The sequence below is a fragment of the Sceloporus occidentalis genome, unplaced genomic scaffold, assembly GCF_023333645.1.
Source record: "Sceloporus occidentalis isolate IW3139 unplaced genomic scaffold, rSceOcc1.0.p SCAF_5, whole genome shotgun sequence".
Classification (NCBI taxonomy): domain Eukaryota; kingdom Metazoa; phylum Chordata; class Lepidosauria; order Squamata; family Phrynosomatidae; genus Sceloporus; species Sceloporus occidentalis.
In genome coordinates, this window is record NW_028316985.1 from 159,512,833 (window position 1) to 159,536,686 (window position 23,854).

The window sequence follows — 23,854 nt, forward strand, 5'->3', positions numbered from 1 at the left end:
AAGATGTCTATCAAACTCTGCACAATATCATATGTGCTAAGCAAGGTTGATCATGTAGAAGAATTCAAGCAAAAAAGCCAAACAGATGAAGTTCAAATGTGGTGTCAGTAGGAATGGAAATAATATTTAAAAATGGTTGAAAAATCCTGGCCAGAAGAATTCTGGACTGACAAGAATTTCTGCATTTGAGGATTTATTCTGTGCAGAAATCACATATGGGTTTTGTGGGTGTGCATGAAACAACATTTTCTGGGCAGAAAATATTATTTTCTACACAAGAAAAGATATAGTTAGAGACTTATTCTGTGCAGAATTTGACTGTAAATGATTTACACAGCAGTCAGTCTTTTCTATCTAGGAAACAGCTTTTTTCTGCACAGAAAATAATATCTTTGCTTATAAATAATATTTTCTGTGCAGAATATGCTGTTTCCCCTACAACAAAATGCTGTCTTATGTGCAAAATAACCAAGTGTGAATTTTGCATAGAATAAGTCTCAGATTGCAAATGCAACTCGAAAACTTCATGGTTTTCGACGATTTTCTTCCAGTGGGAAGATAATTGCTAAAATTATATATCGCTTTGTTTGAGAATAAAATTAATGGAGAATTGCATCCCTAAGTGACATAGATGAACCTATGGGGTTCCATCTGACTAAGCAGTGAGCCTAATACAAAGTCAGAGCAACAACTGCTCACCATACTGTATTTTTTATCACATCCTTTGATAAAGTACATGCTTTGTTAAGCTTTATTAAAATTTAGCAGTCCTAGATTTGTTGATCATCTTCCAATTTGGTTGTTGCAATCTTCAATTTCAGATGGACCTCAATTCTTGTTCTCTTAAATTTTCTCCAGTTAAAACATGATAGATGTTATATTTGATCAACACAACTGTCCAGCTCATTGCTGTACTCACCGATTGTGACTAGATAGATATCTTCATAGAAGGAAGCAAAGTGAGGTGATGCAGAGGGAAAATACATACTTTTGAGCACAGGCATTCCTTTAAACATAAGGGTAAATATTGGCTGCTGACAGCTTTTGAAATGTGCTTGGCTATGCATAAGGAAAATTCATTGAATTCCTGTCTCTAAAGTGTGTATACATATATAACCCCAACATTGAAGATGGAAGTCCATCTAAATTAAAATCTGTTTTAAATGCTTCCAAGAAGGACTTACATTACAGTTGGCACTCTGTATCCATGGAATCTGCATCCATAGATTCAACCATCCATGGTTTGAAAATAATTTTTTTAAAAAATTCAAAAAGCAAACCTTGGTTTTGCCATATTATATAAGGGACACCATTTTGCTATGCCATTGTATATAATGGGGATTGAGCATCAACAGATTTTGGTATCCACAGGTGATACTAGAACAAAACACCAATGGATACCAAGGGCCCACTGTACTACACACATTTTATGCACAGTTGGTTCCTCTGTATGTGTACATGAAATTTAAAAGAGGAAAATAGTCTTATTCAGCAAAATTTTTAGAAGTGGGTTCCTTTCTTTGAAAGAAATAAGGTGCATCCAGACCTTCCCAAATGTATGTGAGAGATTTCAAAAACATCAGGTTCTTCTATGTGTGGTGTGCAACCAGACTTTATATATGCAAATCAATGTTATATTGAGTTTGAAAATAGGAGTGCAGCAAGTTGATGAGTGAGGCCACTGATATGTCTAGCCGAGTGTTTTTAATCTTGACTGGTAGTGGTTTTTCAGGTTTTAAGCAAAACCGTTTTTTTTTCCTGAAATGGAGATGGCAGGGATTGAATTTGGGACTTTTTGTCTGCAAAGCATATGCTCTGTTGCTGAGCTACAGGCCCTCCTGTATACTCATCTCAATTCTATGTATGATTCAGTGGCTTCATTCATATCTGTTCCCCTTCTGTTTAAATGGAAGCTTCCATTCCAGGTCTAACAGCAGTTTGGGGGAAATCACACAAAAGGGTTAAAACAAATCCTCCCCATATGCCATGGTCTTTCTCCACACCTCTGTAGCAGATCCTTCAGTTACAAAATGTGCATGTACTTCAGACACAATAATGACCACATATAGATATGTTGCTTCTAATAACTGTCACTATTGCAGAGGATGCTCTTTCTGTGGATGTCTCAGCCCAATATTTTTAGTATTTTAGTATTCCCTATATGGATATGTAAGGGTTATGGAGTAAGTACCATTAAGGTTTGCTGACTGTATCGTTATGTGCCCCAGCAATGCACAAAGGGGCTATTCTGAGCCAATATTCGAGCAGAGGGATGTTCTTTTAGAGATGAAAGTTGTCTGGGTGATACTTAATATTTGATTCCTGCTCAAGACTTCCATATTTTTTCACCTTTTTCTTTGCCTTCTATTTTTGGAATGCTACTTTTGTGGTGGGCTAAATTGTATTCATATTGAAATTTTGTTTTTGTTTTGTTTTAAAGAATGAGTCATTTTCTCTTGACGCTAAGAGGAAAGCATAAGTAGTGCATTTTTGCATGTATATTCTTGTAATTCTAAATATAGTTTAGCCAATGCTCAGTAAGGAAAATAAATCTTTGATTGAAGAGATATGGACATTCCTGGATATTAATGACACCTTTTGTACACAATATTTTTTTCTGAAAAAAGTTTGGAATCATTGTGTGTACGTGTGTGTGTGTGTGTGTTTGTACATGTACACATAAAGTACACACACACACACAAAGAGAGAGAGAGAGAGAACTGTTTAGGTCTTCAATATTTTTAATGGATCTCATTTAATTTTTGAAAATGTGCCTTAATGCCATTATTACACACACAAATGCACACACACAAACGGACACATTTATTACCACCAGTGCTTTTTTCTTTTCAATAATAGTGGTAGGTTTTAGAGTCATATTGAATGATGTGGAAAAACAGAATCTGCTGATCAATGTATTCAGGAGTATACATGATACACATTCTGGTTTTTGGTTTTTTGTTATTGTTTTTATTTAAAATGGTCAATTTTATGTTGATTTTTTTACAGAAGCTCAGCTAAGATATGTGTGTTTCCATTGTTGTTTTTCTTTCGTATCCTGTGTTTTACCTTATTTGGTGTTTGCTTCAGAGGAGCAGTAAATATTCTGTATTGCTGATCAGCTTAACTTTCTATCTTAGTAATATGTAGCTCTGACTTTTTGCCTGTTGCTTTAGTTCTGTTACAGCTAGAATTGGTAAATTGAATGCATAGCTTTTCACCAAAAGATACATCACACCTAATCTTTTTAATTGCAACTGTAATTAAAATTTGCTTAGTCCTTCAAAGGAAAAAAACGGAACCAAGCTTTCAATTACTCAGTTATTTACATTATAGCTAAAACATCTGTTCCATAAGCTTTTGGATCTGATTTTTTTGCCATAAAAATAATTGATTTTCTTCCATAGGGAAAAAATTGTTTCATTATTTCTTCTTCATCATCTTCATCATTGTCATCTTCATCTTTATTTATACACCATATTCCTACCACCTAGAAATACTGAAAGTGGCATGTGTTATATATTGTGCATGGCTATGTACTTCTTAGTTTAGTAGCCATCCGTAATGTCATTTATACTTAGAGATTAACTTGTTTATAGGAAAATTGAACAGTTTTGTGCCTCAGGTCTAAATAACCATATCCATCATTCTACATAAACCATTTTAATGTACCCATCACAAAATACCAAATTATTTTATTCAAAAAATATATAAATGTAATGGCTCATATATCATCCAGATACTTCCAAAAATAATACAAATAATAGTTATGGTATGATCAGTCTTAGTACATTTTAAAAATTAATGCAGGTAGCAAGAATTAATGCACTATAATACCCAACATTTTGTTGACTATATATTTTGTGCCTTGGTTCAAGTTCCAATTGTGTCTGCACAAAGAGAAGTATGTTGTATTGTGCTGTAAGGTGCAATGCTAACTTAGTTAGCAAAAGTCTTTTAAAGTAATAAAGTTACTTGCTCCAAACAGTGATGCCTTTATTGGCCAACCGAAATGCACAATATACTTGTTGCAAGCTTTTGAAGCTCCACTGGCTTCTTCATCAGGCAAGATGTTACAAACCAAACAAGAGAAAAATTGGAGATGTTAGTAAGATGCCTGCATTTTGTTGTTTCTGTCCTTAGTTAAGATGGTATGAGGAGGATAAATTTTGCAGGCTGGCTCCTCCTCCTTCTGGCCATGTAGAAATTGGGAGTTTTTTTAAAATCCAAGAAATTTAAAGTCCATTTGCATATAAACAGGGCTCTTCTCTTGCAATCCAATTTGTCTCCATTCCTGTGAGGCCACAGGCCTCTTGTAGGCAGAGGAAAATAGATTTTTCAAGAATCAAAAACATGGAGGCATCTCCCATTTTTCTCTTGGCCAATAAAGGCATCACTGATGAAATTTTGTTTGAATTTGCTAAATGGCCAACACAGCTACCTCTGCAGAGTTACTTATTGTTTAATGATTTTATCCTGCCTGTATAATTCATTTTAGAAGACTACTTACAACAAAATGAAATGCATATATTTTTTTCTGCAATACTAAATGCATTTCAGTGTAAATGTGCAAGAGGAGGTATTGACGTAATTTTGCCAGGAACAGAGAACCAGTACGGTGTAGTGATTTGAGTGTTCGATTGCAATTCTGGAGGTCAGAGTTTGAATCTCCATTTGGCCATAGATACCCACAGGGTGACCTTAGGCAAATCACACTCTTTCATCCTGAGAGGAAGGCAAAGCCAAACATGCTCTGAACAAATCTTTCCAGGAAAACCCCATGATAGCTTTGTCTTAGGATCAGCATAAGTCAGAAATGACTTGAAGGTACGCAACAACAACTTTAAAACAGCTTGAGACTTATATAAAATTATAAAATACAGGTCTTCGATGTAATTTGCTTTTAAGCTTAACTCCAACATGGTGAACATTTAGTAGGATCTTACACCTATGTGGGAGGTGGCAAATGACGATTTTGGAAATGTAGGCCTGTTCTCTCTAAACGTGCATTAATTGCTTGTTGCTTGGTTTTAACTACGGTACTTTCAAAACCCTCTTCACAACATAGTTGAAACCATAGTCTATATAGCACCTCCAGCATGTTTTAGAACTGTATTGGGAGGAGCTGCTATATTTCTTTATTAAATCTGATGACATTGTTCCTTTTAATTTTATAAATCCATTCTGTTGGTCTTTATTTCCATATCTATATCTGTGTATAGGTGTTCTATATAGGGAGATATAGATATGATTTGCTGCTGTGAAAGGTCTAAGCCTTGTTTGTTTCTATTTTCTGCATACCTACAGATAAACAACAAAACCAACGTGGTAACCAGCCCCAAAGACAATATCCCTACCCCAGCGCTGGTATACCTGGCTTTTTCCTTCAACTTGTTTTTGCATTTGATGACCCCATTCTTTTCCCTCCCACACTTTTCCTTTTCATTTAATTCCTTCTTTATTTTCTCAGTATTTGAAACTCTTTTCCTCTTTTTCTTGTGAACTGGGGATTGTGTTTTGTTTTTTAAAAAGTGATTCATTGTGAGAAAGTGTGTTTCTAATTATCCAAAATGACATGGAAAATGGATGTACTTGTGCAGTAGCATTGGTAGCCATAGCTGAACTTTTTTGCATGCTGTGTCACAAAATGAATAGAATGCGCTTTTGTGTTGCCCTTAGCTCTTCACCTGATAAACTGTTCCAATATTTATAAATGAGCCTCCAAAAAAATCATTTTTGGAAAAAAAATTAAGATGACTATCAAAGTCAAGGAGAGCTAACAAAATTATTGCTAGGCAACAATCAAGTGGACCTTATTCAGCTTCTCATTCTTTACATTCTCAGCAGGACTTTGCAAACTTCACTTATTGGGATCAAGAGGCACCTAGCTCTAAAGCTTGTTACATACCATGGCTATCCTTTAATACCTAGGAATCATTGTGCTATAATAGTCTCTGTGGGGAATGGATAACTAATGAATTAGCCTATTTATATCAGAACCTTGCTTCTGTTAAGTATTCTAGTTTCTCAAGGCAGTGCAACAAAGCTCCAGAATTAAGTCCTGTCCCTTAATTTCGAGATTGTCAGAAACATTCCACTTTCCATGGTTTGGTAAACCCATATGAAGAAATGCCTTTTAAGATTTATGATAATTATGGCTCTAATTATTACAAAAAAACAGAGGCTGGACGGCCATCTGTCAGGTATGCTTTGATTGAGAATTCCTGCGTGGCAGGGGGTTGAACTGGATGGCCCTTGTGGTCTCTTCCAACTCTGTGATTCTATGAAAACCTTCAGTTTTAACTGAGCACTGGTATGATCTAAAAACCTTTATGGTTTCATCTACCAGATATTTTTGAATACCTTTGCATGAATTGTGCATGAATTTGGGCAACTTATGTGGCCTTCTAAATGTTGTTGGACTGCAGTTCCCAGCATCCTTCACTCTAGATATTCTGGAGGCTGATAGGAGTTGTAGTTCAGTGGCACCTGAAGGGCTGCAGAATTACCCAACCTTGTTTGAAATGATTGCTTAAATGAAAATGTGTACTACCTACCTTAGAGATAATTTGTGATGATGGATGGAGAAGTTTAAAACTCTAAAATCACACCTTTCCCCCATTATTCCTGTTAATTTCTATGGTATGAGATAATACCCCTTCATAGGTTCCCAAGATGCCCTATACGTAAGTTTCCATATATCTTTGTATGAACCTGTTTTACCCATTGTGTTTCTTTTTCTATCTTCCTGCAATAAAAAGTTAAGGAGATTTAGTCAGTTCACTAACACAGTTAACCACAGTAAGATAGAAAACTGTATTAAACAGAATAAGGTCATTGATACATCTAGCTCAGCACCATCAATGCTAACTAGCAGTGACCTTCCAGGTTTTCACACATTATTCTTTCCTAACCCTACTTGAAGGTCCCTAGTTTTCTCTGGTTGTTTTCCATTCAGATATTAACCAAGCCCAATCCTGCCTAACCTTGCAGTATCTGATGAAATTAGGGGTGTTCAGGGTTGTACATTAGAATTGATTTTTAAAGTGTTCCCCCATAGAAACTATCACTTAAAACATGGAAGAAATAAAAAATATAGACAACAATTTGAACATTATGGAGTTGGTCCCTATCTAGATCTTCAGAGCTGCAAAGCCCTGTCTGTGGGTCAATGATGAATAAGGTCTTTGCATGCTGCTACAGTAGATATGGTGGTCTTTCTTGCCAGTTTCATCATCTGGCAGCAGCTAACATTGTTTTAGCTCTTGCCAGTGCTTAACATTTCTCATCTGGCTCTTCTCATTCTCCCTCTCACTAACGAGAAATTTGTTTACTGAGAACTGTTTTCTCTCTTTATTTTGTTCTCACTCAGGAGCCCCAAACTACTGTAATCCACAACCCAGATGGAAATAAGGTATTCAGATAGAACCAATGCTTCTCTCTTTTCAAACTCCACATTCCATTCAGTCTTCCAAACCAGAGTGTTTCCTTAGCATATTCCTTAGATATTAACTTATCTAATAAATCCTGTAGAGGAATGTTTGGGTCGAACTGAACTATATCATTGAGCACTTTCCTCAACTCCAACAAGTCCATTGAAGTTGAAAAGGTATCATTTCTGATAGGAGCCATTCTTTGTTTCTGGTGTTCATGTGGGGCTTATGACCCCAAACATAAAGTTCTGGAGTAGAAAAAAGAAGATTTTCCTCAGCTATATAAAGTATCATCAAGGCTTTACATATCCAACATTTATGGAAGCTCAAGAAAAGCATAATTGGAAATACTCCTATCTTCTTTTTCTCCGCATCCGCTTTCATGACAGTGTAAAATGGACTGCAGTGTAAAATGGTGATTGCACACTACTTTTTAAAACTTTTTTTTTTGCTTGAGTGCACTCTGGTAATTTTAAGTTGGCTAATTTTAAGGCTACAAATAAATATGTTTGTGCATCCTACTAGGTGCCCACACTCACAGTCTTCATAAAGATAAAACAGATATGGTCCTCTGTATTTAAACATAAACATGTGCTCAAGTGTTCTTCCATGTCTTTTTCATAACTTTTCCCCAGTGGGCATGCAGCAGCTCCACAAATGAAGCAATTGTTTGAAATGAGAAGGATATTTTATTACCTGTTCTATTTTGAACTTCATCAAAGGTGGGTTAACCCCAAATCTTGGTGACAGACCAAAAACAATGCTGTCCAGAAGACTGTAAGGGACTCAGTGGAAGGGAGTGGGAATTTAACTCACATGTGAATCTACTGTTCACCACAAATGTTCTCTAATGTGACTTCTGCATTGAACATCAGACTTCTTTCAGAACATCGTTCAGCTGCTGACACCTAGGGTGGCATAAAATGTCCTCTCCGATCCATTATTTTATTGCATTTTTTGGTCATTTGTTTCTTTTGCGTGATGTTTATGATGGCTGGGTGTGTTGCATTGTATTGCATCTCAAATGATTATTGCTTGCATGGAGTTGGAAAAAACTATTGAAAACAGTTGCTATGCAACTGTTGAGAGACATTCTATGTGTTGTTGCTAGAATCCGGGGATTAGCAACTCTTGTAAGGATAGGGGGACAAAGCATTTCTGAGTGTTTTCTCACTGCTACAAAGTTGTATTTCAAAATGTGATTATCAATAAAATTTCTGACACAGCTTGAACAAGTTGCCTATCCCTGGATTAGGGAATACCATAACTGATGCCTCATAATTCACTAATTAAAAATGATAAATGCTTGGACATCAATGTTTTTGTCTGATTTGTCTAACATAATGTTTTGTTGTTATCATCATTTGTGTATGTGGATACTAGTTGTGCACTAATATCGACACTACAGGCTGTTCTCAGGCTTGAATCTCAGTTTATGGTATTTAGATTAGGGCTGTGTATGGAGTGCCTGGTTTGGTTTGAAGCACAGTTCAGTGATTTGGATCTGAGCCTTATTTGATATAGTTTGATGTGGACTGAAACCATTACAGTCCAGATCCAAGTCTGAATGCAGCTTTGACAAGAGGGATCCCCCATTGCCTTGACCTGAAAAATTGAAATCAGAGTAAATATTTTTTTTAATTATACATTTGCATAAGATGTTATGGTAAACACAGAGGATCAACACAGCTATATTGTAGAGAGCTAACTACAGGACATTTAACACTAATTGTTTATAAAGTTTACTGCTTTAAAAACAATTCATATATATATATATATATATATATATATATATATATGATAATTATATCACAGTTTATGTGAGAAGAAAATATTTTTTCAGTGTTCTTTCAGCAGTCCAAATGATGAAATTGAAGGGCTTGGCATTTTATGACATAGTGAATGGTGGAGTTGGTGAGAAGCTTCTTTACCAGCTGGAGATATCCCTCTTAAGACATTTGATGGTTTTTGCTGGAATTGGTGGAAATATGTCTATCATGGCCCCATATTCACCTCACCCCATCAGGACACAAGGAGAAACAGATATTGTTCCTGATGTCTAGGTCTTCTTTCTGCCACCTGACTGCTGGGACTTTTCGGAGCAACATCACTTGGTGCTGCCTTTTAAGGTGTTGAGGCAGGCTAGTGCTATGAGACCCAGCATGGTATAGTGGTGTAAGCACTAGGCCACAACTCTGGAGACCAAAGTTTGATTCACAGCTCAGCCAAGGAAATCTACCAGGTGACCTTGGGCGAGTCACATAGCCCTAGAAAATCCCATAATAGATTTGCCTTGGGATCACCATAAGGGAGAAACGACTTGAAGGCAGAGAACAACAACAGTGCTATAATGCTGTGGCAATTTATCCTTGCTTGTAGTGAAGGCAGATAGCAATACAAGGTTCTGCTCCAACGCAAAGTGGCCTCAAACAATGCACTACATTTTGTATAGTGACTCAATTGGCCTTCCTTTCATCTAACACCTAACAACAATAATTAGATGTCATGGGGTGGGCAGATGGGAGAATAGACTTTGCTAAAACACAGACTCATAAACAAAGTACAGTCACCCCTCCCAATTTGTGGGGGATCTGTTCCGGACACAACCCCACAAAAATGGTGACTCACGAATATCCAAGTCCCATTGAAAATAATGGGGCGCCCCCCTCCCCCAGGTGCATGCCCCATTTTATTCCCCTCTATTTGCTGACTGCGAATGGACAAGGGATGTGGACTCCAAGTCCACAAAAACAGAGGGGCAAGTGTAACAAGAAAAGCAATTAAAAAGTGAAACACTGAGAGACCAGCTCATATGACAATAAATCCTGTAGTCACCCACTCCTCACTGCAGCTTTGTCACACTCCACTGCCAGCACAGCTAAATCAAACAAATGAAGAAAGAGATATCAGAGGAGATAACTGACTATATTACAGAACTTCAGTAATATTACATCATTTCCCCCTCCAAAAAAGCATTGTAATTGGGGAGTTTTGTCACCGAGCAAAGCACAGCTGACCTCTTCCATCTCTGCATCACACTACCTTGGTGTTTTCTTCATAGACACAAACTGTTTGTGTTTTTTCGCACTTTAAACATCCAGACCTTGGGGTCAATCTGTGGTGCTTCACACTGTACTGTTGCACTCTATAACCAAATTGGACCATTACCTGATTCAATCTGAAACTAGTACATACCCTTTCCCAAATCAGTTTGATTCAATTCATTGTTTAGGATTTAGCCCAATTAGCTACACAGTCCTAATTTAGATTTCCAGTTCATTTTCATATTTGTGTTACTGCCTCTGTTGTGCATATGTATATATGATCGCTTATGATGATTTATTTTGTCATTACTTGTTTGTGAACCGGATTTTGCTTTTATGTTTAACATGCGGCTTACAGCATACATTTTCACTAACATCAAATATTCAGTTGACCGCAAAAATCAAATGAGACAATACACTGAATAATTATAGAAAATTGATACAAATGTGTTCCCCATATCTTGAAAACTAAAATGAATCTCAACATGGAGAAGAAAATCATTTGTGGGGGAAATTGATGTTAATGTGCATCACTTAAACAAAATGCTTTTTAGCATAGTTGAAAAGGATGCTTCTGTGGATTTGGATTGTGAGGTGATGCATGGAATTTCTTCTGCTTTTATGTGTAGTATTGTGGATATTTCTAAGAGTGTGCTATATAACCTGTGAAGCATGACAACATCCATTTGCCTCTTGACTCTTCAGCATTATAACACCAAACAGAGCATGATAGTTTATATTGTGCAGTGGGGCAGATGTTTGGTAAAACTCATTGATATGTTCATTAGTGTGCATACTTCATGTCCTTTAATTGTTTGATAGTACATTCAGCCTTTACGTTAGATTTGTGGAGACAAATAAAATGAAAGGACACTATCAAGGTGTTTGAGGAGCATTTATATGTCCTTTTCATAAGAAATCATGGAACATATGAAACAATTGAGCCAGCTTTCTGATTAAAAATAAAAAGTGTAATGCTGAACTACTGCCCCCTAATATAGTTCAGTAGCCTATCTGCATGTGTTTATTTAGTTGCTTGTAGCATGAATAAGGAGAAAATAAGACTTGCTTCCTGACCTAAAAATTAATCTTATTGGCCCCAGGTGTTTTGTCCAGTATCTCTGTATATGAGCTTGCGTTTGATCCACTATTAGATCTACCCATTCTAAAGTGGGTAGATTTTTTTCCATCCTTGACAGTGTCCTTTAAAGTGTATAGATTAATTCATTTTTCATAATTCAGTTTTGTTATTTGTAATGCATACAACTCTGGCAGCCATCAGAGATGCTTGGCTTTTTGACACCATGGTGAATTTTTGAAAGCAGCTGCCCAGAGAACAAACAATTTGCAAACTGCATAAATCTGCAAAAATAAAAACTACAGTAAAGCCCCAAAACAAGCAAAGATAAATTATCTGACCTAGCACATGACTCTTTTTAAACTTCCCGGGTAATTTATTTTTCAAAAATAGCTGTTACAAATTCTGGTCACATGTTGTCAGACTGTAAAGGCTACCTTCATAACTTGAGTTATACTTTCCAAACCTCCGAGTCAGATGTCTTTCTTTTTAAAATATTTTATTTATCTTTTTTATTTGAACAGCAGACAGCCATGACATATCATGAACTACCCTTAAAAATCCCCTCCATTTCAAAAGTGCATGGGAAGAAACAAGGGAGGAATTGTACTGTTTGAGAAACACAATCTCTGTGAGCACAACCAAATGGACTTCTTGGGGCACCATTATTTGGATCCTGGCAATATCAGTCTCACATTGGATTGCATTTTTATCTGTGTGAAATCAGTGCAAGCATTTTCCACAATGATAATTTAATTAGTGGATTCTAAAATGGGTTGCAAATTGATTCAAGGCATTTTTCTACATAGAACATTTTTTTCTCTATCCTTTAGCATGAAATTGCCAGTTCTGATGGTCAGCTGATGTAATTCATCACCCTGTGTCTAAAAAGTAGCAAAGTGTTTTTAAGAAAAACCAAATTAAACCATTTTTCATAATAATATTTTTCCACATTTTTTGAAAAAGAACAGGAAATGTGTCTCCTTAAATGTTCCTTTCCAAACTGGATGGAACCATTTGACATTTGGTTTTGGGTAGAAACGGTCATTCTGTATTATTCTTTGTAGTCATGTGATCTGCTTCTCTGCTTTGCATGATGAATGGGACAACAGTTTCAAATATGAAGTGACATGTTAAAAACAGAAGGTCATCTGATGAATTTCTCTATCACTTCTCAACAGGAATCAACAGAGAGCTCCAATACAACCATTGAAGATGAAGATGTGAAAGGTATGATATCAGTAAATCTATGCAAATGCAGTGGGTTGCATAATTTAGCATTTACTCTTGCTGAATTGTATTTGTGTAATACCTTCAGTATAGACTTTCTTGATAATCTCCAGAAAATGTGGCCATGTATTTATTTAGAAATAAATCATATTCCTCCTTCACTCTTTTTATAGTTCAGGTAAAGTCGTGCAACAAATATTGACATTTACAGATTTCTCAAAAGGTTAAAATGCTATAATTTGTAATTCTTCAGAGCTATAGAAACTACTTTTTTTAATTCATCATTTGTATCATCATCATCCCCAGTTCTCAGCTTAGCCATTTTGTTTGGAGTTGGATTTGTGGGTCAGGGCTAAAATAAGATAGAACTGCTTATGGGTTAGAGAATGTTAAAATGTATCATCACCACTATATTTTGTTCTAGATCTGCAATTTAATATGTTTATTTTCTGAAATATCATCACAGAGTACATGTGGAAATGAACACAAGAAATTTCTGGCATTGTTTGGATAAGTTAATTTCCCTCTTTTTCATAAGTTGCATCTAGGACTTCGGTGGGGGAAATGTGGTCTACAAGCCACTTGGGCCCTTTTTTGCAACTCCATGGGTCCCCCAAAACCTCCCAGTCTCCCATTTTTAAAAATGAAAATTACCAAAGATTAGTCCATGAAATGTCTCCAAGCACCACTTTGAGTGCCATTGTGCATATAACACTCCCAAAATATACCGGTACTTTAAAATTAAACACAAGAACCTTAAGTGCAAACTGGAAGTAAATATCTGAATACTTCTGGATAGAATTTTCAGTTGATTTACTCTGTTCCCCACCTGAAATCTAGGGCTTTCTTTTTGCCATCCTTCAGCATGCCTATGCTCCTCAAAATTTATAAAAGTTACTTTTCAAGAGGTCTGTGGATGTGCTAGTTAGAATGTTTGGTAGATTATGCAAAATAATAATCTCTCTCTCTCTCTCTCTCTCTCTCTCTATATATATATATATATATATAAAAATTCAAATGGCTGACTCACATTCATGGTATTCTTTGTTTCTTCATCTTTCTTAAGCAAATTAGCATAGTGTTTTCCAAGGAAAAGCAAATACACAACTGATATAATTGGTGATTAATGCTGTAGAATCCTGTATGTTCCTGTACCATAATTATATCCATTTTTTTTCTAAATATAGACGTGCCTTACCTTCTTTATTTTAACACTCTGTGCCCTGTACAAAACTCTACATGGAGCTCAGATGCTTTGTCCATGCTCACTCAGACATTCTTATTTTCCTCTGTGAACTGGGAAATGCTCTCTGGTACAGAAGATATGTTTCATTTAGTGCACCGTTTAAATCTTGATTTACTGAGGAAAATGTAGCTGTCATTGCAAATAGAAATCCAAAGTGAGGCAAAATCTCTAAAATACACATAAAATGCAGCAATTAACTATGGGCTACCAATCCCAAATAACTAGTTCCCAGGTGTTTCACTTTTATTTTGTCCCCAACTATCGATGATCACAAGAAGACCTTGCGATGGGTAGAATTCCACAGCAGTTAACTAACTCAGTGCAGATTCAGTGCCCCACTACTACAGCTATGCAAAACATGAGTATCATTGAAAATACATCTTTAAAAATATACCAGATGTTGCTGTCTTTGGGCCATAAAACCTGAGGTAGTCTTATTAATATATATATATATATATATATATATATATATATATATGACTGCTCTAGTGGTTTGTGAATCAACTTTATCGGCACAGCAGATGTCTTATGAGTCCAACTCTAAATTTAGAAACATCTTTGTTTGTTTGTTTCACTAGCCTCAGTTAATAGTAACGGACCAAAAAGGTTATTTAAAAACTGATTTAAAGTATGGTGAATTCTTTCTTGATGTGACTGTCAGTTTATCAGTGTAAAGAGTGCATACCATTGAAGCAGACTGAGGATATCTTCTTCCTTTGCTGGGATTTTACCAGGGATATGCTTGGTGAATCTTTAGAGTGGGCCACTTTTCCCACAAAAGAATTCTTAGTGGTGTTGCTGTGTGCTCAGAAATGTTATTTTGTTGCAAGTGATTATCATTTTCTTTGTTTTCTTTTTGTTTTGGCTTTCCTTTCCTTTTTCCTTACACCTCCATGCCCCACATACAGCTCCAAGAAAGGAGGGTGACATTCAGGTGTCATATTCTGCTCACCATTCCTCTTCTCCCATTGCTTCTTCATCTTACCAATCACCATCTTTGTTGTGTCCCAGCCGCCGTTCCTGCTGCCTGTGTCTCCTGAGGATTCTGATCATATTCTACCTCCTCATCTTTGTTTGTTCATATGTTGTGTTTCTTTCAATCCATTCGGCGGCAAAGTCCAAGAAAATTACAAATTCACAGAATCACTTGCATGAATCTGGGTTTCCCCAGTCCACTCCTTCCTCTCTTTTATGTAAGTTGAGAGATGCACACCATTCATTTGCTTTAATCCATCCCAATAATGCAGTAATAAAGTAATCACTGGAAATACAATATTGAGACTTGGCCTGGTTACAGTTTATTGCTGTTCTGTGGCTTGATAGGTTTCTGCATACATAGGTGAATGGCTCTTTTCCCCGCTCCCCTTGGTTAGACTTTTTGTGTCGGGTATATGAGCCAGCTTATGAAATTGTTCAGCCTGCAAAGATGGTTTAGTTCAAATTTCCTAACACGGTAGCTGGAAAAGTCAGAAGTTCCTGTGAAGCAACTGTGTATACAGTAATTAGTTTAGAGATCTTTGTATTGATTTTGATGAATCTGTTGTCTTTTCTTCTTTGTACATGTTATTCTGTCTCCTTAAACTAATAGAAATTTGGGCACCTCCATGTCATTCTAGACAGGCCTCATTGAAACAAATTCACTTTCAAAAGGACCACAGTAGATAGCTAATTTATTGTGCCAAAAGCTGAAGATTATCAGCCATTGTAGCTTATGTACTGTCAAAGCATTCATGCATTTGGAAAGGATTAGTGTTTGTTATTTCATGAGTTACATCAGAGCACCTGTGTGTGTTGTGGCCTTTTGAGGTGGGGTGGGGGAGTAGTTAATGCTGTTGTAGGTAATCAGGAAGAGAGATTAATGGAGAGTGGATGACCGGAGAGCATGTCTGGCCTTTGAACTGCTTGGTGATTATGCATATATTTGTGATATTTAGAACATGCTATTCCTTTACAAGAAAAAGCAAGTCATCTCTTTTTCTTTTTCTTTTAGATCCACATTTTTATGTTATAATCCTGAGTAGTTGAAGAGTTCTAGTACAGGGTGGCATGGTAGTTTGAGTGTTGGATTATGACTCTAGAGACCAAGGTTTAATTCCCAGTTTGTCCATGGAGACCCACTGGGTGACCTTGGGCAAGTCACACACTCTCAGCCTCAGGGTAAGGCAATGGCAAATCTCCTCTAAACAAATCTTGCCAAGTAAACCCCATGATAGGGACACCTTAGGTTTGCAATAAGTCATAAAAGACTTAAAAGAACACAACAAACAAACCAAAAGTACAGGTGAGATCTACACTGCAGACTTACTTGTTTAAACACCATTGTGTTTTTTCTATGCCAAAGAATGATAGTAATTGTAGTTTGGTGAGTGTGGCAGAGATTTCTGAGAGATTGAAACAGAAATTTAGAACTTCTCAGATAGAAAGCTATAGTAGCATCCATGTGTTTCTTCTTTCCCTCTACTGTACAACATTACTTCAGACATTACTGTACAACATTTATGCAGCATTCTTCTTTAGCGTTCATCCAGTAAGCTTTTTGCTGCAATGGCTTTAACAAGTATTCATTCTAAAAACCTGAAGAGAGTCACCTTTGTATTGATTGATCATACACTAATTCCTTGATGAAAGTTGAACATAACTGAATCAGTTACTTTTAAAAGCATAGAAGTTAGGATGTTTCAGTTAAAGAATATAACATTCAGTTCATATGCATATGCAGTAGAAATTTCAGGTTCATAATGAAATGAGGAGCAGAAATCTCTTATGGATGAAGAAAATTTAAACATGGTGAAGTTGTATGGATAAATTTTAAAGGAAATAGAATCTGATACTCTTTGAGGGATTTTTGCAGAGCTTACTCAGATGATATGTTTTTATAGTATTTTATGGGAAGGGGGGGGGGGTCCTGATGTTTCACCAACATCTGTAGCTGGCATTTTCTGAGAAATATTTTTATGGTATTTTTTTTAACATTAGAGGCATCCATTAATTGCAAAGAACAAACATTTATACAGAAGTAAGGAAGAAAATAAACATTTCTGAGATGCGATTTTCATCAGAATGAAACCTCACAAAACAAAGTCTTAGTGGCACATAGCTATCCTGTAGAACTGAAATATCCAGTTATTGTGAAAGAGATATATAGTAACTTTTGCAGATAACATAAAGTGTATATTAGCACATAGAATTGTTATGACTAAATGTAACATTATTTTTAGACAGGAAATCTTATGGAATCCACTTTATAAATATTTTCTACAGAAAATGTCTCTTGTGCAAACCCCATCAAAATTAGTTTTGGGGAAAAGACTGACTGGCCAGTTGTCATGCAGTCTGATATTCTTTTATGAGAGTGGAATATAAACTAAGGGTTATCAGATAGTTATTTCACCCCTCCACAGGCCACAAGATATAAAGACATATGGCCCTTTAGATCACTGATTTGTTGGCTAAAGTGCTGCTACAGCTTCTAAAATCATTTTAGTGAGGTCCTTCACTCACCATCCACCTTCCTTATGCAGGAAAGACAAGAGGAAAATAAAGCCAGACACACTGGTTGATTTTCCAGCCTCGACCAACACTTAATATACTGGCTGAGTGCATTTCACCCTATGCTTGCCTTCCTAGAATGTGAAAATACGAGGAGTAAGTGAAGGTTTGTGCTTTGAGGACCATATGGGGAAGGCCATATGTTCTTGTTCAGTTTAAAAGTGTGTGGGCAGGATGGCACAATTGTATCATTTAACCATATTGGCTTTTATTTATGCATAATTATTAGGTAATTATCAATGATTGCAAATAATCCTTGGATGAGCACAGGATGTGCAACATTTTATCAAATGTGCATTTTGGGAGATTTATATTTTTCTGTGTTAGAAAAATGTCATTCTTCTCACAAACATAAATGGCAAGGACACAAACTACTTCTCTTTCCCTTCTGTCTATGAAACTTTTAAAATTATTTGCATCATGGTATGGGAGAATAATGCTCTAAAAGAACCATTGGGTTTATGCAAAACAGTTTCATAATTGTATTCTTCTATAAATAATCTGACTTTACATGAGACCAACATGAATTCACTTAAATAAATGGTTGAAGTAATAATACTTGAAAATGTGGTCATTATATGTGGCCATACCTAACCTCTGTTACTAATCTTTAGCCCTGAACTGGATAAATATTTTATTATGATTCTTTGAGTAAAGATGTTTGTCAAGAACAGCAAAGAATGCAGGAATTATATTTTTATAAAATGGTGTTTGTATGCTTATTGCCAAATGTTGCCAGATGAGACTCCTGTACAAACAAAACAAACAGCTTCATTTATATACAGCTTCATACTGAACTAGCAGTGTCTAAGCGATTTACAACTGTGAGCTAATTGCCCCCAACAAGCTGGGTACTCATTTACAGCTGGCAACTGTTTGAAAGTTTTATAGAAGAAGAGTTTTGGGCAAGTGTAATTTCTCCTACAAGGGTGAAAAAATATACCATTCTTTCTATACAGCTGTTTAGACAAAATTATTAGATTTCAGAGAAACTATAGCCTATCTTCATTTTTTGGATCAGGTAAATCCAGGCCCAAACCTATATATTGGTCTCTAAGAGGGACCTCAGGGTCCATCAGTGGATTGCAACCTATCCCAAGTTGGATCACTACTATCACTATCTCAGTATAGTGGTGTGTGTGTGTGTGTGTGTGTGTGTGTGTGTGTGTGTCTGTGTGTGTTAAGAAATAGATCTCCTAATCCACATTGAGTTTAAAGATGGGGCTACAAGGTTTGGAGACTGCTGCCTTAAGCTAAAACAAACATCAGCAAAGAGATGTTGAAAGTTCAATCTATCTACCACCTTCTCCTGAATGATATATTATTAAATATACTTGGTACTTCAATAGTTTAGAAAAAAAATAACAGCTTCCATAATGAAAGCATCTGCAAACTTCAGGAGTATCAGAAAAATTGTAAGCACTCAATCATATAGTGCAAATGCCTAATATTTTTAGCCCTGCCTGTCCAAAATAGAAAGTTTTTTATTCTATATGTAAATAGAAACAATCAGTGTTTCTGATTGCATAGGTATTGTAACATTTTTCTTTTGTAGATGACACTAGTGCTACAGATACCTGCACTGGGATGGATAAAGAAGAGGACTGTTACCTCTCTCTCTAGCCTGAGAAATCAAACCCCAGAACCCCTCCTCACTAGGAAAGCAGATCTGTATATTGGCTGTGGTTTGGGCTCTGTCTCCTTTGCCAGCTGTAAAAAAATGTGAAGATAAATGTGCTACTTCAAATAAAGCTGTCATAATTACAGAACTTTGTAAGATCTTGACCTGCCCCCTCCTCTCATCCTGAAAAATAATTGGGTTGCTCAAGTTTTGACTCTGAGAATAGAGAAAATAATTTCAATAGTGATTTCGAGTATTCCTTGACAGGGATTCCAGAACTGTTTTTAAGGGGAGACCTCAAATTTAATGTAGAGGTTCTGATTAAATTTGACTACTTGAAGGCAATTGCAGGATGAAGATAAATTCCTTTTTTATTCATTATTGTTGAAGCATCTTTAAAAACGAAGAAACTTACAGGCTCATTATCTCCTTAAGTAGAAGCGTCTTCCTTGTGTTGGAGTGGGTTCAGAGAAGGGCAAGATGATAGTTTGCAGGCAGCCTTTGTTATTCCTGAGGGAGGGGGTCTCAACAACAATTGCTGTCTTACTATTATTTCTGATTGATAATTCCCAAGAAGGCGCATCTACATAGCAATCTTGGCAGCCCAGTTTTGGCAAACATTTCAGAAGAAGGCTGAGCCCACTCTAGCTTAGTCTTGGGGGAAGGGTACTGAAGCCCCATTCACCATTCCAGAGTCCATGCATCTTGAGCACTCGGTAGGCCCAGTTTTGCCTGTCTTTCCCAAACTCATACACCTATTAAGACCCTAAGACTCTACCTATCAACAAACAAGAAACAGACCATGACGAGTCACATGGATCCATATAATTACAGCGCTATAGAAATAAAGTTTAATAATAATAATAATAATAATAGTTTGACTCAGCATAAATTCAGAAACAGAGGCCACAAAATTATTGTGCTGACTGGGAAATTCTGGGAATTCTCCCCCCCCCCCACCTCCTCTGAATTTTTCCAGAATTTATTAGAACAAAAATCCCAGGCTGAAAGTAATCCTTTACATAGTGCCCCTAAAGAAGTCAATAATAATAATAATAATAATAATAATAATAATAATAATAATTAATAATAATAATAATAATAATAATAATTTATATGCCGCCCAATCACTGGGAATCCGGGTGGCTTACAACAAAGAGGATAATAGACAGTTCCCTGCCCTCAGGCTTACAATCTAAAACGACACTACACAAAAGGAGAAGGGAATGGTGATGGGGAGGGGATCAGGTCCAGCATTCTTCTCTCCCTCTGAGGCCAATATAATTATATAATTATAATTATATATATAATTATATAAAATATAATCTTTGGTATATGTGCCTAAGGGATCTTGTATCTGCTTTCTCGGGGTCTGGATTTATCCAGATATTTATTGGGTTTGTTGCTTAATTAGAATGGAATTACTACATGCCCCCCCTTGTCTGTTCTACTTAATATTAATTTAAAATACAGTCCTAGTTAAATTCATTTCTTTTGAAACACCTTTTTTCCATTCCTCTGATAGCAAATGTAGGGATTTTTAATTGCATCCGTTCTGCAAATATTGCTATTTGGGTGCTGATATCATGGTTAAAATTAGTTGATTTACATATTGAGCTTCTGCACACATATAGCTCACAGTACAGTTACAGCTGTCAGTTGGGGAAAATTAGGCACTGTCATATGATGTCCCAGATCATGCACCATCCCCATACAATATTAGGAATCTATAGGGAAAAGCAAGATGGCTGTGTTCTTGCAGCAACATTAATTACATAGTTGCTATGTTTGGAAGTTACCACGTGGTGGCAATTAAAAATAGTGGCATTCACTGCCACCAACAGACATCTGGTCACTTAACACAATTTACCTTTGTATGTGTGGAAAATATGAACAATAATTATTTCTTTGGTATGTGGCAAGGTCCCTGGCATCTTAATACAACCGAGTGGTAATAAATTTTTTGGGGGGGAGGGGGTTAAGACATATCCCTTAGTGTATTTGGATACAAGATGGTCCATTTGCTGACCTCATTGGTTTTCATTTTTCTGTCTGTTAGGAAATAAGACCATTACATTTTTACTAATTGTGCATTGAAGTATTTTCTTCTCAGATAATTGAAGAGAAAATCTGCTATCTTAAAACTTCTCTTAGATCATTAGTGAGTGAATCACTTGAAGCAGCAGACACTGGAAAGCAGTATCCGCGATACGGATAACAGTTTAAGTATTTGGGATCAACATAAAGTCATTCAGAACACATTGAGAAATATTTCTGTCTCCTTTTCTATAGGTAGCTTCATTTTTAAAAAAAGGAAAAAAAAGAACAGCAGTCTCTTCTGTATGGACCTCATTAATTCACACCTAAATTTTGGCATATAATGCTTGTGTACTCTTTTAACCCAGTACAGTTGCAAAGTGACTGTGTGACAATCTTCTTTGGAGTAGGTATTGCACTGGATTCTTTTAGGGAGGCTAAATATGGGCACAAAGATTGCTGGAGGAATAAATTGTGAAACCATAAAGGTCTACTAAAGCCCACCCAGCCTGCCTCTTTGAGGCCTAGGGCTAAAATGAAATATACTCACCTGACCTAGGCCTTTCTCATCCCTTCCAAAAAGAAACTATGGCCTGTTACAGACAGCCAAAATAAAGCTGCTTCGAGTCACAGTGGAGGTATGGTGTTTCAATGATGCATGCGTCCTGAGTCCAGAAGTCGCACCAAAGCCACGCTCCAGCCTGGAGTGTGGCTTTGGTGCGGCTTCTGGACTCTTAGGACGCATGTATCATTGAAATACCATACCTCCACTGTGACTCGAAGCAGCTTTATTTTGGCTGTCTGTAACAGGCCTATGTATCTAGGAGTCTTTCCCTTCCAGCTTTTGGTAGGTTTTACATTAAGTTCAGTGCATATCCAGCAACTCCACATTGAGTCACATATAGTACAATTGAGTCCATTCACATAGAATGCCTTTTTATATAAGGACAGATCATCACTATTTGCTAATAAGAATGCCCAGTTCTGCTTCATAAGAGTAGGATTGTATTTGTTGCAAGTGTGTTAAGAGCAGATTATTTAGATAATCCTTTGTCATCAAGAGACTTTTATTTCAATCTGAGGCATGATAATGAATGAAATGGCAAAGTCACATGATTCATACACTAAGAGGCAATTAGAACATGTAAAGCACACTTACTACATGAACTAATTTTTTGGCTATGTAGTTGAGTCCATGATTCATCCAATCAAGGATGGAAAGCTGTGGTCACAGAAAGATCTATTCTAGAAGCACAACAGTCTTTATATGAACAGAGTAACAATGTTATTTCTCTGTTTTATTAGGAGGTTACCAATATGAGCAACACTTTGAGGAGTGGAACAGACTGCCACTTGAAGCCGCCCCTGAGAAAGCCAGATTAGGGCCATGGCACCCTCATGCTGTGGCCCCAGTCTGTCTTTTTGCTGGCCCAAAAAGAAATGAAAAAGAGCTACTCCTTTTTACACTGTCAAAAGCCAGCTTTTCCATGCTGCCATGGTTTTAAGGAGCTCTGGCGGCATGCAGCATCTAAATGCCACACGACCAGAACACCCAGAAGCCAGCCCATGTGTGGGCAGCCAGGCAATGTAAAGCTGGCTTCCAGGTGTCTTGGGGGCATATGCCACACCCCCAAGCTGGCTGGATGTTGGTGTTTCATGCTGGTCGATCCTATGTTCGCTGTTAAGCCCCTTGTCACCGTGAGATGCTGAATTGATGTGGCCCCGCTATGGCCACACCGCCTGCACTCATCGCTCCCGGATCCCAAAGGGCTCCCAATCCAGTGCTATGCAGCCCTGGAAACCATGCCCACCAGATCCAGGACCTATGCTACCACCCCCAAAAACGTTATGACAACATCGCATCCGGAGGGAGGGAGGGAGGGTGAGGGAGATGAGTGAAAATGGCCTTTTATAGGCCTATCAACCAATCAGGGGCGGGAGAAGGAAGGAGGCACCACCCTTTCTGGCCCTGTAACCAATTCGGTGTGCCCAAAGCCCTGGGGCAACCAGTAGTAGGAACTTTCACCTCAAGGCAAAACTTGCTGGTTGCTGGGAGCCCGGGCAGGCCTGCCAAGAGCTGTCAGAGACATCTCCCCCCCTCCCCCCCCCCCCCGGTGGCAGCAAAGAGGCTGGCCCTGGTAAATCAGGGTGGCCTCATATTCCATACACTGATTGTATAGAGACAAAATCCAGTTTCTGCATGGTTTGTACTCATACAGGTGGAGAGAAGAGGGAGAGTATGGTATAACTTCACTGACATGCTCATATCTGACATTGCTATTGTTGGTTGGTGCATGGGCACTTGGCAGATGGTTTAGAAAGCTGGCTGCTTAATCATGCCCTTCCTTCTTCTAAGAAGCTGCTCCAAAACTGTGGATTGACTTGCCGGAGGAGATCTGTCAGATTACCACCCTTGACGCCTTTAAGAAGGCAGTCAAGATGGATCTCTTCTGGCAAGCCTTCCCTGACTGACTGACCTCTGAAAAATAAAAGGCCACCCTATCTGTCCATAGCTGTTTTTATTATCTGCCTCTCTTTTAACTCTTTTAACTAATTTTAACTCAAATTTGTAATTTGATTGATTGTTTTTTTAATTTGTAACTATGCACTATATTT

General features: G+C 37.2%; 1 protein-coding gene across 24 annotated transcripts in view; it reads left to right on the forward strand.

Annotated features, from left to right (window-relative positions):
- The window catches only part of CAMK2D (calcium/calmodulin dependent protein kinase II delta), a 172,340-nt gene that overhangs the window by 134,408 nt on the left and 14,078 nt on the right, over positions 1-23,854 (forward strand). For 8 of the 24 annotated variants that reach the window (XM_089525925.1, XM_089525928.1, XM_089525926.1 and 5 more), the window contains one exon: positions 12,737-12,785. In XM_089525925.1, coding sequence (XP_089382051.1) covers positions 12,737-12,785 — 49 coding nt within the window. Of the gene's footprint in view, positions 1-5,307; positions 5,368-7,372; positions 7,415-12,736; positions 12,786-23,854 lie in introns of all 24 variants that reach the window. The other 16 variants (XM_089525907.1, XM_089525911.1, XM_089525909.1 and 13 more) reach the window with 3 other exon arrangements.